The 15,400-nt window shown below is 32.2% G+C and overlaps 1 protein-coding gene across 1 annotated transcript in view; it reads right to left on the reverse strand.

Moving 5' to 3' along the window:
• LOC100367864 (uncharacterized) overlaps nucleotides 1-15,400 on the reverse strand; it is a 44,556-nt gene that overhangs the window by 16,607 nt on the left and 12,549 nt on the right. Inside the window, exons 3-11 of the mRNA XM_085496227.1 lie at nucleotides 11,714-11,801; nucleotides 8,534-8,815; nucleotides 8,093-8,242; nucleotides 6,703-6,985; nucleotides 5,848-6,105; nucleotides 4,859-5,042; nucleotides 4,442-4,544; nucleotides 2,974-3,101; nucleotides 1,848-1,955 (exon numbers count right to left, since the gene is read on the reverse strand). Of these exons, the coding sequence (XP_085352353.1) occupies nucleotides 1,848-1,955; nucleotides 2,974-3,101; nucleotides 4,442-4,544; nucleotides 4,859-5,042; nucleotides 5,848-6,105; nucleotides 6,703-6,985; nucleotides 8,093-8,242; nucleotides 8,534-8,815; nucleotides 11,714-11,801 (1,584 nt within the window). The remainder of the gene's footprint in view (nucleotides 1-1,847; nucleotides 1,956-2,973; nucleotides 3,102-4,441; nucleotides 4,545-4,858; nucleotides 5,043-5,847; nucleotides 6,106-6,702; nucleotides 6,986-8,092; nucleotides 8,243-8,533; nucleotides 8,816-11,713; nucleotides 11,802-15,400) is intronic.

A 15,400-nucleotide genomic window follows, 5' to 3' on the forward strand; every position in this document is an offset into this window, starting at 1 on the left:
ACCTTATAAGAAATAATAATAATAAATTAGTTATCAAAAATCTTGAAATTGAGATCAATAACTTAGTATAATACAGCTACTTTCAACTTACTATGTAGCACTATGTGTTCTCCTGTGAAACAATTGTCTTGTGGTAACGCATGCAAAATATTAAATGTTAGAATGATACATGATATTAATAATTACCATGTAAGCCGGGTGATAACCCAATGAGACACTGCAAACACACACACATTTTAGGCCATATTATAAAAAAGTCTGATATATTCATAATATCTGTATTACAACTGTAATCACTCATTCACTTGTCCAGGTAATATTTACATATTATATCAAAATTTATCTTGCAATCTAATTGAAATCTATTTAAATCTCAGGTTCTTTACAGCGTGTATTTTTTTTTATCAAATTTCACATACCGATATTTTATTTTATTGGTACTATATTTATTACCATTTTTTAATTTTTTATATAATCTTTATTTTATATAAATTTGATTACCGAAGCTAAAAAACTACCAACAAATATATAATAAATCAAAATTAAATTAAAATTGAAATATATGAAAAATAATAATAATTATATATCAAATTGGGATAGTATCAAATGACAACAACCATGTCAAATTACATCACTATTTGAGTAATTGAGTGGGCATGGCTCATGAAAGGGCACACAGTTTAAATGTGAGGTGCTTTTAAAGGGAAAGTCAAGGCTAACAACATAATACTCCTCGATGAAAGAGCTCGGCAAATGTAAGAACATGCAATTTACAGTTTTTTTTATATCACTTCTCATTCTCTAGATATTTAATTTTTCATCAATTTATGTAGTCCACCATCTTGATTCTTCAGCAAAAGACTATGGGTAAAGTACAGTATGACATCATAGAGTCTGTTGTCAGAAATTGAGAAAATGATTTCATCTATAACTTCAAAAGTTGAACTTCAAATTGGCTGAAAGTTTTTGAACATGGTAGCATACATGTACTGGTGCCAAACATGCTTATAAAATAGTTGTCATGGAAACAGAACTGAAAATATTTATTTTTATGTTTTTCTTACAAATGCTCAAATTTCCTTATATTGTATACAAATTTATGTTTATTTGTAACATTCTAATTTACATTACTATAATTATATACAAAAGTAATATGCTAAATTAATTCGCATCAGTATTTCCCATGTTATAGATGAAATCATTTTCTCAATTTCTGAAAACAGACTATGATGTCATACTTTACCCATAATCCTTTGCTTGAGAATCAAGATGGCTGACTACATAGTACTGATGAAATGTTGAATATCTAGAGAATCAAATGTGATATAAAAAAAACTTTAAATTGCATTCTCCTACATTTGTGGAGCTTTTTCTAGGGGGGGGGGTCATTGTGTTGTTTGGCTTGACTTCCCTTTTAAGTGCATGCACTAATCTATTATTATCAACATGTCACACACCACAAAGACTTAAACATTCTCAAGTGCTTTGCAGCATTGGGTTGAAAATATTCAGACACTTTTGTGATGTCAATTCTAGTGTCTAAAAAAATTACATGGACTTTTGATATTACCAAGTAAATCAAGTCTAATGGATTCTTGAGAGATAATGACATCACCAGTTTCAATGTACTGGATTATAGGATATGCAATAAATCTTATTAACAAAGCAATGTGAACTTTAGATCTGGTTAGTTCAACACCACTGATTCGGCAGAGAATTACTTCCAGATATTTTTATTCAAAAAAAACAGGAAATTAAAAAAACATTTGATAATGTGGACAAGTGATGAAAAGTCTAATAATTGTAATACAGTTATTGTGACTACAGGAGACATTTGTTGTACATACACATGTGTATATTTTGTCAGAGGATGACATCCACGCATCGGACCACAGTGAAGGGTAGAAAAATGGATGTTAGAAAGACCCAGTGATGAGTGACACTGGTAAAGATTTCTGTGAAGTGAGAATATAGTTTACTAGAGAATCTAAACTGAAACAAGTAGGGCATATTACATGGTGGGTGGTGCTGCATTTGAAGATACTTAATTTATCTATTTTTTATCTATTGTAATTTTTTGGGGAAAAGTCATGAGAAAAAAGTGATTTGATAATGATAGAATATTGCAAATTGCTTAATTTTTGCCACTTTCAATTTTTACAATTCCATAATTTGAAAGCTTTTGTGTGAACAAAATTAGGGGAAGTTTTTTTGTTTTTACTGACATTTTAGAATAAATATTATCTGAATACTGTTTTTGCTGCTAGGAAATTAAAGGATTTCATGGCTCTTGGGAGGACATTTGCAGGACTTCCACTGGGAAATAATTTTCACTGACTCACGAAATTCCTGAAAAAATGTATGCTTGCAAAATTCAAGTGGTGTATGCATGGTTGTGAAAATATATTTGAAACTTTGGACTATTAAAATGTCTGATCTTTCTATGTTGCTCTAATTGTCCAAACAAATTGAACATAGGAGGTTGGATAATTGAGAACATGACACTGTGAGAACATGTCTGTTTTTGGCCAGGTGTGGCACACGTCATACACGCCTCAAATAAGTCACACATAGCAAGATACAAGGCAAAGTTCTAATAGTACATATTGTATTTTTATAATGTTCCACATACTTATATCGTGCATGTGATTTAATTAAAGTAATATTGGTTCAAATTATTGTGCCTCATTCATGCACTCATATTGACATAAAAACACAGACTTACTTTTTGATAACTGATTGGAGAAGACTAAAATGTTTAGCACAGAAAGAAAAACAAATTGAACAATAGAAGTGAGGTATATCTTCAGTTGTGTAGAAGTATGTGAAATGTTACAATGATGACTTAAATCATGATATATCTTCAATTTGAAATAAATTCTATTTCCATAGAAACAATTTTGCATACAAAATAACTATCATCCCACTATTATTCATCCTAACCCCAATATCCCATAATATTACCCATACTACCTTGCTGATGATGGTCTGTCACTATTGGGTGGTACCGGAGTACTCATTATCCTATCCGGTGCCGTGCTTGGTCTTTTATGTAGTGCCATGGCTGGCTGATGGTAACCATACTTAGCATCTGGTGCAATCTGGAAAATCAGTAAATGTTACGTGAACACAATAAATTCACAAATTTAGCACTAAAAGGACTCTTATAAAAATGGCTAAATAATTCTATGGTGTTTCTATATAATTTAAGACATTTGGTACTTTTTCTATACAAATTCTATAAACTTCAATAGAATTTCTGTGGAATTCTATAAAAATGGAAGACAAATGTGTGTAATTTTGTCAGCATCATTTATTTTATGTTTTTGTCAAACCCTGCAAATGGGAGTGTGCATGGAATCATGGGAAGAAACGGTGTGCATTGTGATAACTGTCATAAAGGTGATACTTGTTTTCAACTCTGGAAGGACAGTAGAATCTGCCAGGTGTGCTTGTAATTTACATACAACGGTGTTTACAACTTTGGAGGGAGAATTGGAATCTACCAGGTGCAGTTATTTGAATAACAAAGGATGTTTATGATCTACTGAGTTGCCTATGTGACACAGCTGCTAGCAAGATCACATTCTGATTGGCTCATGTGGAAACCCAGGTGGTGATAGACTCAGGACATCATTTCAACTTGGTTTCCGGTGTGTCCTACTACGATATTGTGTGACAAGTGATACAGGCTACAACCATCATTCTGTGAGACTTGTATGAACTGCTCTGTGATCTCCTGCTTCCAGCGGTGCCCTCCAGAATACCAGCATTCCTCTGCAAGCAAGACTCCTGTATTTCTTCGTTGTTGTGTTGCAGAAGCCATTGACTGTCGTCCATTAATACATCTTGGAACTGTGAGTTATCATCAATGCACACTTCCCTAAGCAATACCCTATTTTAGTGACTTTATTCATTGTATTTTTCTATGCTTAGTTTCTTGTAATTATTTTGAGAGGTATTAAAGCCAGGAGCTTTAACTCGATATTTTGGTGTATGTTTATTTCATTTCCGGTACTATTGTCTTGTCTACCCCATACTAGCAGTGAAAGATCCCCCTGTCCAGTGTGAATTTTGTGGGTGGCCCTCTCAATTGTGATAAGCAGGCCTTGCACTGTCACTAATTTCTTTAGACTTTTACAGAAATTCTATAATTTTCTATAAATAACATACAAGGCAACATTCAAGTCTAATCAAATAAACAACATAGCCAAATACGCATTTGGTCAATCTGGCAATTGAGTTAATATTACTCAAATTCAGTGAGACCATGGTGGCTGTGAACAAGTTCTAACAGGTTTTTTTGGTTTGTTTTTTCTACTGTACTAATCAATTGTAATTTTAATGATGTAATATTAAATAAAACACAATCATGACAGTGATTTATTATATGTACATTGTATAAAATTATTGATGTCTTATGTAATCTGAGGTAGAATACCTTTTCTCTGGACTCTTCCATATGTTCTCGGACAGTCTCTGTTAAGTCAACAATAGTGTCAAACTTAACACTAGGATGTCTTTTGTATTGTTCAATTGCACTCCTGTGAGACAAAAACATGCATCACTTACAATCATTTATAATGTAAAACATTCAATTGTGGTCAAAACAAAATACTAATTGAAAGACATTTGTGAAGACGAGTCACCAGTCAAAATGTGTCTACCATGAAACTAAAAAAGTTTACAATATAGATCTGAAATTGTAACTAATGCACAATTCTGTATAATAGTAATGAATAAAGTGGCCCCAAGACCTATAGGTATATTATGAAAAATTATTAACAAAGCCACAACAAAATCAAAATACTCAACCTATTCTGCCACAAGGGGGCAGTATAACAATAATTGGGCTTACTTTATTCTAGCATCTTGAGTCAGTTCGCTTGGCACATGCACAGATACAGGGTCTGTCGGTACATTATGACGTAGTTTAACCGGTGGTGTTTGTCCTCTCTGTTTTGGATCCATACAATATGTTTCTGTTTCTTTGTAGAAATTCTCCAAAGATTGGTATGTAATTCTATCATGGTCATCACTATCTGTGAATACATTAGTCTTTTATAATTTATACAGATTATAAAGATAATTAAATTATTATTATACACAACACATAATTTATCATACAATAAGTTTATGGGAGCATCTTTCTTTCTTCATATTATGGCAATTAAATGCAGTATTTTTAGGCATCAACCACACAAACACAATAACAATGTGATTTACCCTTAGCATTAAGCTTTTGTTCATAATTCAAAAACTAGTTCCCCAAGTTGTTTCTTTAGAGTCTCAAATAGTGAGAATACTTCTCTTTGCCAAAATTTAGTGAAAACCTGTCCAAAGTGTTGCATTCCCCAATATGAGTCATCTTGGATCTTATCAAGTTCCTCACACTAGCCTCCATACTGGTCTGTAGAATGCACCCACCCACCCACCCACCCAGAGTATTTTGGTACTCTAACTAGTAATTGTTTTCCTCATAATAAGACTACAAAAACTGAAATGTCAATGTTCAAAAGATCAATACACTGTAGTTCATTTTGACAATTCCCTAGAATATATTAACCAGATAACCTGTTTGTGTTGGGGGGAATCAGCATTAATTTTTTTTTTATTACTTTGGGATTTGACTTATTAAAAATTAGGGGGTGTAGGTTTTAAAAAATAATTCTACAAGAAAAACTACCAGAACAAATTTTTCTATGACCAGAAAAATGCAAAAAAGATGTACAGCAACATTATTCTGAAAACAAATCTAGCTTAAAAGTGAATGAAAACAATAATTATCAGTTTTTTTCTACCATTTCTTCTCCAGGGTTTGCAATGCTATACAACTTTCCAATTCACCTTTAGATACAGTGTCTTCACTTTGTACGGCATAGCTTGCAATAACTTCATCCGTGTAGTATTCAGGTTTTTCACACGCTTCATGTGAGCTATATCGTATACCGTGAGGAGTTCCACTACGGCCGTAAAATTGTAACCGACCAATGAAATCCTGTCCATAACTTTGTTTTTGTTTGAATTCTTCCCAGGCCTTCAAATTCGCTGCCTTTTTTTCTTCCGGTGTTGGAGACGCATGTTTGGGGGTCATTGTAGCTTCATCTACAAAGTACAAACATAATAATAAAAATGTGATTATGTGGATCATTTGAGTGCAGATCTACTTTTCTTGACAATAGTGTTTTTCTTCTCACCTCATTATTTTTCATGATTATTGTGTTCATGTTTTTGAGTTGCATCTTGCATCATATTGAGTAACTATATGGTTGAAAATGCTGAACAATAGTGAAATTACACGTTTTCTGGTTACTTAGCTGTCATACAACATTCATTCAATTTCAGTCAGCAGAAGTATGTAGTATTAGGCTGATATATTTCAAAATATTATTTGTTTTGTACCAAACATGTTGGTTCAAAATTCCAGGTATCCATATTATCATCAAAACTGTTTGTAAAACATAGAAAAGTTTTTTCATTGATTTACCCACAATAAAGGTGAATAAATCAGTATTTATAACATTTTGGTATTCATACGTTCTTTCTTTTATTGAACTGAGGTAAACAGTTTTGTGAACGACTGGTTATACATTTGACTGCCTAACCCTTTGTCATATGTGTATGCTCATTAACACATCAACCAGGGAACTCAAAACTATTATTATCATTTTATAAATAAATTACAAATGATATCAACTCTACCTGTTGGTACACTGACTTGTAACCGTCTGACTGCAGAAGAAGATCTAGAATCAGGTGAATATCCATCAGTGTCATAATTTTCTTCTTCTAATAAAAGTTGTGCTGTTGGGTTAATGACTTCAGCAACTGTCATTCCTTTGGGTATAAGTTTTGGTACTTTTGAAATGTGAGGTGAGTGGTCATTGGAAGACGGTAGATTTATTGATATGGATGAACCAATTGAACTTGCAGTCTCAGGACGAGTAGGTTTCTCATCTTTCGATATCTCTTTCATAAATGGCATCTTTAATTAAAAATTAGCAAAACATCATTATCATGTACAAAAATGAACAAACCACAAGAACATTTTTGGAAAATATTTTACTCTGTATACATTTAGATGAAATAAGCCAAGTTTTATTGTGTTACATAAACAGTTGTAGAAAATAAATAAAGCAAAGTTATTTCATTTTGGTCATGTGACATTCAAACTCTCCGTGTCAACACATTTGAAGTCCTGAATGGTCAATAATAGTTTTATTCATTTATCCAAATTAATAAGGTGGTTATTGTTATATGATTTCTAAAATAATATCGATTAAATGTGATATATTGAAAATATGTCATTCAGCATCTATCTGCTCTAAAACCAACATTGTAAAGGGTACTGACATCTAACCAGGAAGTAGCATGAATTCTGGGTAAATGCAAGTGACTACCTCACCTATTGTATAAAACATGTACAACATATTGTCTGCACAGACACACCTGTTTTAAGTGACATGACAATATTTGCAGTAGACAACATAAAACCTTTAAATACAATAATGAACTGTTGTCATATCCCACAAAATAACGCTATACCCCTAATTTGTAGCTTGGGCAGAAACTTACAAAAATTTATAGAAAAATACATAAAAATGTGCAAAGTGTTAGAGCAAAATGTTGGCTGGACAAGGTTAAGTCATTAAAAGGTCAATTGATCAATAATACTTGATGTCATTCTATCTATCACTTGGTTGGTTCTACTTCACAGGTGTGTTCTATACCTATGAGGTAAAAACCCTAAAGTCACACATTCACGTCCTTCACTCTATATATTAAGGGTGTTCCTGCTATTGTATAATAAATATATTTCTAAACACAGGTGTGTCCAAACTACAGGATGTACTAAAAACAACTTGCATAAACAATGCACACAAAATGGATGAATTTATTGAGAGCTTAGATACCCAAAGGTTGAACAGTTATTTAAAAAAAAGTATATTTTAAGTAGATCAACTGGACTGTGACAATCAAAACTACCAGTATAGTTATTATTGAATAATTATTTTTTTTATTACATTATACATTCTTTTGTACTCCGTGTGACATTTGTATGTATTGCATTGTGGGATACCTCCTAACTTACCTTGTCCCCATAGGGTGATTTACTTGACATTCTCATAATACTAACAGCACTAGCTGGTCTGGGTGGTTTGGGTACAAGGTTGTGAGCCACATACTGCCCAGTAAAACTGGCTCCTTGAAATTCTGAACTTTTCATCTCACCAAATGCAGGCTGAAAACAAATTTGTATAACACAATTAGTATGCATAAATTTGAAATGATTGGGAACTGACTATTTTCAAGAAGCTTATGACACAATCTTTAAGGCAAACAATCACACGAATACAGAGATTATAGTAACGTCAAAATCTCCCTTGTGCAGATTTTCTTGATATTTAGTGAAATAAATATACCACATACAATTCTTAATAAACGTAAAGTACTTTTCCTCTATGCCATTTATTTATTGATTTTCACTAATATTAATTAGAAATTCAGCTCTTTAAAAGTATGTATATCTAACCTTTGACCTTTCCAATACAGGCGGTGCAGTCGTTGGTCTTTTCAGACCAGTTTGACGGTTTTCACCGATTTTGATCTTATCATTCGCATAACTTGTGGTGCTCTTCGTTTCTTTATCTTTATTTGCAAGTGAGACTTTCTGAACAGCTATATCAAGCTCATCCTCTCGTTTTGGCTTATTAATGCTAGACGGGGTCCTTGGCGATGTATAATGAGCAATGACATCTGGCGCAAATCTCAAAACAGTCTTATTTGTCTTGCTTCGCCTATCACTACCAAAATGCTGTAATAGTAAGATAATAAATAAATAAATAATAAAGATTCAATTCAATCACTCAAGTTATGAAGCTAAAATAAAACATGGCAATCACTTGCAATGCATTATGGGACCCTGATACAAAATGGCAGACTGGCAGCGCTTTTGTTTTAACGAATGTGGTTCTGTAATGTCCATTTTTTTCAATATAATTGTGACAAAGAAAAACAACTTTTTCACTGCCATTTAAGGTAGAGATGCAGTTTACCTGACAGGTATTTTAATTAGTTAATTAGGAAACCAAGATGACCTCCCTTGTCCACAAAACTATATATTTTCGGAAAGCTTATTGTATGAATTTTTTTTTATGGACACTGTAGTTTGAAATAGTTTTTTGGTCAAAAGTGATTTAAAAAAAATTAGCTCCTAAACCATGCTTCTGTTTCCTGTCAAAATTGGTTTGTGGGTACCGATACATCTGTTTACTATGAAGAAAGCACCGTCTTGAAAACTGTCTACCAATTGTCAATTTTGCAGGGCAGCAGCCCAAATTTTTGTTTTGTTAAAAGTTAAATATAGTGCATAATATGGAGATCCCATCATTTCTTTTTTTCAACATGTTTCTTTTTTATTATTTATGTACAGCCTTGCTAAATCTTGCTAGCATTCAAAAGAGAGAATGTTTGCACCTGTTATCTATATTTTAAAATCGTTTTTTTTTTAGTATGTTCACAATTCTACAAAATGTTAACAGTCTATAGCTAAGACTGTTTGGATAATAAAAAGCAAAAAAAAAAATTCACTCCCAAGTGCCCACAAACATGCATCTCTACCTTAAGAAAAAAAAAATCAAGAAATTCATGTTATCGCAACATCAAATGACAATGAACATTTGTTTTGTTTAAAAACTTAGTCAATAGCTTTCATATTAAGTAACTATGTAATTAATACTGCGATATAGTGCGTTTGCCTAGCCCCATTATAAACTATATAAATCTATGTAGACATGCACTTTAGATTCTCAAGTTTGTTTAAAACCATTAAGTATAAAGTATTTATAATGCTACAAAGTATTCACAATATAGCAAAGAAACCAACAATGTATACATCCTGAACAATCAGCAGCACAGTTTAAATGTACACAGGCTGTTCTTTCTTCAAAAGTCAGGATTATGGTTGTCCATCTCACTGGAATGGTTACCCAGGGTTATGGTACCTATTTTAGAACTATGTTGTATTGGTATGGTCACTATGTACTAGTTAGGCCAGACATTTATTATCCCTTGTTTCGCAAACCTGCCGAATGAACAGAAGCCAAAAATGAAATAAAAATAAAATTTTATTTCAACATAATTTCTCGTGTCCGCCAACTTGTAAGCGCAAAAAATTGCTAAAAAATATTATTTTTATATTCATTTTTCTACCGCCCGCCGCATACCAAATCCAAGTTGCATTTTCGTGGGAGTATCATGATCAAAGTACCGATGAGAAACAAGGTTATACATGGAATAAAATTTTATTTCATTTCTTCTCTCTGATCAATGATCTCACTTACAATTTTTTGATAATCACACAAATCTAATGGCAAAAAAGAATTAATTTTATTTTTTTTCCGCCCTCCTCAAAAAAATTGCCTTATAAAAACTCGAGAAACAAGGAATAAAAGTCTGGCCTTATAGTTCAATGTGACTGGTCTTCATTATTGAGTGAATAAATTTTTCCAGTCCAATTGAATGCAATTAATAATCTATAGACCTAATTCTATTTATATTCTTGCATAAAAAGAAAGTTTTGTATTTCATTTTTACTAATTTATGATGTGTAAATGTACACACAAAAAGAATACATTCCCATTGAATTTGATTTTTAATATTCTCAAATGGAATATGACAAATAATTTTTTAAATAACAGCATATTATACTAATTTTATTTTCGGAAATATAATTATATTTAGTCAATCTTAAAGATTAACATTTTAATTACCACTTATAAAAAAACACACTTTTGAGTTGGTTTTTTAATACAATATGTATTCATAAATTATTAAAATTACATTTCTCCATATCTATGATTACATATTAAATGCAATAAATCTTATACATTAGTTAAATTCAACAATGTAGCAAAACTGAAGTCACATGTCAAGTACATCACCCCGAAACATGACTGACACCTAACAACTATCTTTTGTTTCTCCAAATGCCACAATATCTCATGAAATTCATGAAAAATAAGAAATAAGGATTGTATTCTAATTCGAGAAGAGAAACTTGAACAAATTTTGTTAGGGAAGACGATTTGAAACTTAACATGCAGGTAAGATAGAAGTAGTTGGTAAGTAAACTGTTTAGAGAGAAAAAAATAGCACTTTCATATAGAAAATGAAATCTAACTCAAACCTTATAAAATATTTTTGCACCTCAACCCACCTCACCCAGTATTTATTTGTTAATTAACTATAGAATGATAATAATTTCAACTTAAAATATTGATATAATTATTTTTTTGTTAAAACATTATTTATTCTATTATTCTATTCATTATTTAAATACAGAGCAGTCACTAACTCATGGCTTTACAATGAGCAATAGATTGTTAATACAAAATGACAGATGCAAAGAATTCCAGCTTTGACAGCTAATAATACAAACTGGTCTAAGTACTTACATAAATTTGGAATTAAGAGACTTAGTAATAAATGCTTAATATTTTGAATGCAACGCTGAACGTTTGGCACCATTCACAAAATTAACATTTTTTTCTGAATTTGATCAAAACATTTCATTAAAACCTGCAAGCAATGAGATTTGGTACAAAATTAAAGAAAAGATGTGTAAAATGTTGCAGTGTAATTTTAGCAGGAAAGATTTGGGTGCTCAAATGGTTAATACTAAAATCGGATAACAGAGGGTAAATGGACTTACCGGTAAACAATTCAACACACTGCGATTTGCCATATACCATTTGTGAACCTTTTTCAAGACTTCTTTTTGTTGTGATAATCCTCTTGTCCTGAATGCAAAAAAGATGTTCGGTGAACATTATTAGCATTCCAGCCTTTAAATTCATTAAAATTTGCACAAACTTTATAGCTGGTCAAACATAAAATTTTGCATTGTTTGCTATTTTTCCTTTAATTTTAAACCAAGTGGACATAATTTTACATACACAGGATTAGCAGTGGAGCGAAAATTTTGAACAACACAGGAATTTTGTTTGCAAGCATAATTTGTAAAAGAAGACAATGGGGACAATGAATAATAGGTTCACAGGTAGTATGGATAAAAGTTGAACTCAATGACACCAATGTAATTCATTATTTCCACAACAATTATACACATGTCAATCAAATTCCTCAACCCTGACTCCAACAAGTGCCAGTATACTGGAAAATATATTGACTGTCTGCAATTTAGTTAAACCCTCTGAATGGGGCTCACCAAATTGTTATTTTGCTCATTTTAAGTAGTTTAATGATTTTCTTCTTAATTTATTGAACCAAATACCAAAAAACTGTAAAAAAAAAATACAGAAAAGATTACATTGTTTTGTTTTTTTTGTGAAAGGAAACAAAAGTTGTTAATACGTTTATAACAAATGTGAGTTGTATCTGACAAATAATTCTGAAAAAAAGATATTACAGCTTTATGTCATATTAAGCCAAATATTCTGCACAATTATTTGTTTAGAAGAGGTAAGAATTAAAAAAAAATGTTGTTGCCTAGCAACAGTAACTAAACATTAAACTGTACAACTATCCTGAGAGACAATGTAAGGGAATTCTGAATTCGTAATATCGTAACTATGGGTTATTTATCAATTCATGCAGCTGCTCACATATTGTAAATCAATACTTCATATTCCATTCAGTAGTACTATATATTTAGTGTGTAGCATGCAATCCATTTACAGTTAAATTCCTGAAGAAGCAGTACAAACTATGGAAGGGGGAGTTGTAGAAAACTGAAATAACAAAACACCAAAATCACATATTTTTTTTAGTAATAATAATGTTTATTGTCTTTTAGGCCACAGGCCCATATGACTATACATAACAGAAAAACAAAAGAATACACAAGCACTGGAGAATGTACAGAAATTGTAAAATACATATATATAACAAAATTCTTATACCAAAAGTAACGAAAACTCCCTTCTAAAGTTGAATGCTTTATGTAGAAATTTACCAAGATTACGTAGTACCTTTGCGGATTTTGAGTGCATTAGACTATAATATTTTTCTGAAATGGGAAGATGCCAAAAATACTCAGAAATTAATTGTTTCCTCATAGAGTAAAATAATGGGCAAACAAGAACAAAATGGTACTCGTCCTCTACATTAGATAAACAAAACTTGCATATTCTTTCATCAATTTCCAACCCTGTATAGCACCCCGCTTCAATGCGCAATCTATGACTAGAACAGCGAATACGTGCTAGAGCATGTCTGTGTTTAGCCTCTATGACTACAAAAGGATATCTTTCTGGTTCAAGCATGGTTTTAAAACTACAATATGACCTTAGTTTAGCAGTGCAACATATTTCACTGTACCAATCCTGCCATGAATATCAATTACCCGCTGCTTGAACTGTACCAAAAACAGGTTTACATCCCCCACGCCCTGGGATATCCAAACCATACCAAAGCCGTACATATGAAGTATATTTTATACATCATCTATTTTATACATAAGTCTGTAAGCATGCTTTACAACTCTCCCTTCAGGAAGTTCTGTGACTAGTAACCAGTATTTTATACATTTTAACAAAGAGTTTACAAAAATGGGTAACCGCCCACATTCCCCAGGTACAGCTTCAGTACATGTTTTATCACAAACCCCAAGAAAATGTTTACAAAATTTCAACTGCACTCTTTCAGCCTGAATATATTGCTTAAACTCCCAAATTTCTGCCCCGTACAAAAGAATTGGTAAAATTAAAGCATCGAATAGTCTGAAATAAACATCATAATTAAGTATACCAACTTTATACTCAAAACTAAATAAAGAAAACATTGTTTTGCGTGCTTGTGTGGCCAAATTTGCAACAGCTTTAGACCAGCTGTTTACATGACAGCAATAACCCAAGATATTTGTAGGAATTTACAGTTTTAATTGGTTCATCATTCATAAACCATCTTTCTTTAGTTGAGTTATGACCACCTTTCTGAAACATTACAATTTTAGTTTTCTTTTTATTTACAGTTATTTTCCATTTAATACAAAAGCGTTCTAAAATATTAATCAGCCGCTGCAATCCCACAATTGAATCAGCAAATATAACTACATCATCGGCATATAATAAAGCAAATAAATCAAACATTTCTTGCGTTAGCTGAACCCCCCTGTATCCCACATTCCCAATCATATTGAGGTATGTATTAAAATGTGTCGAAATGGACATAGTGCTAAAACGGCACTAGATCTAGTGCTAAAACGGCACTAGATCTAGTGCTAAAATGTACATAGTGCGAGTGGCATTGATATCGCGTTGTCAACAACGTCAAGACATCCCGTAATTCTCTGAAAATAAATTAATATTTACGTAAAATTGTTGTATCTTTCATTCATTGGAAATGTGCTACAGTGGGAAAATTAAGAATGTCATTGTCCACGTTTGTCGTAATGGACCTTTGAAACAACACGATCGACCGGGAAACTAGCAGAAACAGTGAAACTGCAGGTCGAACTTCGCAATTTTTACAAATTGTGAATAAATATACTGTATGAAATGGTATTGTGGGGAAGTTTGTGTTTTCAACTTTGGCGAATGGAAATGATGGAATTCAGTGTTGATTTTTTTTTTAAATCGCTGATGTGCTGTTTTATTTCTGGTCGGCGCCACACTTAATGAAAATAGATCTTCGAAAATGAAATTATGATGCCATATGTGAACTAAATAAAAAATTGGTATACTCCTAGTCTAAGTTCCGGGTCCCTGTAAAGCTCGGTGGATTTTGTGTGTACTGCGACCTGTGAATGGGCATATACATATTCACGCAATCCTGTTGTTACATTGTATCATGGAGGTACTAGGAATATGATGTAACCTTGCCGATTTTTTTGATTTTTTAACGTGACCATATTATATATGTCTAGACACTTTCTCTGCAATAATATTTGTTAGGAGTCCTTAGGATTTTTTGTTGTAGACTCTCAAAATCTTGTTCTTGTTACAGTTGCTAATAATTAAAACATGTGAAATCTGTGAAGTAACAAGTTTGTCTGTTGAATTTTTGGTTGTGGAATACGTATTTCAACCCTTCACATCTAAACAAACCCAGTGTATGGTCGCGTTAAACAAAATGAGACCAAGAAATCGTCCAGGGCGATTTTTCGGCAGTTTTCAATTTTTTTTTTTTAATATATTGTCGTAATTTATCGGACATTTCAATCGTTCCTGACGCCTAAATCAGTCTATTTAAGTTTTTATTTAAGGTAGCGAGAAGGGAAACACAAGTTATAGTTCGATTGAGATTAGGACTTTCCTTGCCAGTTACTAAGCATGCAGTTATGGCAATGTATATGTTTTCAGAAAGCTGAGATATAGCAGAATATGATCATATATGTTTCGTCTTTATATTTGCTCAGGGGATTAAGTTACGATCGTTC

This window comes from Saccoglossus kowalevskii, assembly GCF_978046115.1.
Source record: "Saccoglossus kowalevskii chromosome 4 unlocalized genomic scaffold, keSacKowa6.1 SUPER_4_unloc_1, whole genome shotgun sequence".
Taxonomy (NCBI): domain Eukaryota; kingdom Metazoa; phylum Hemichordata; class Enteropneusta; family Harrimaniidae; genus Saccoglossus; species Saccoglossus kowalevskii.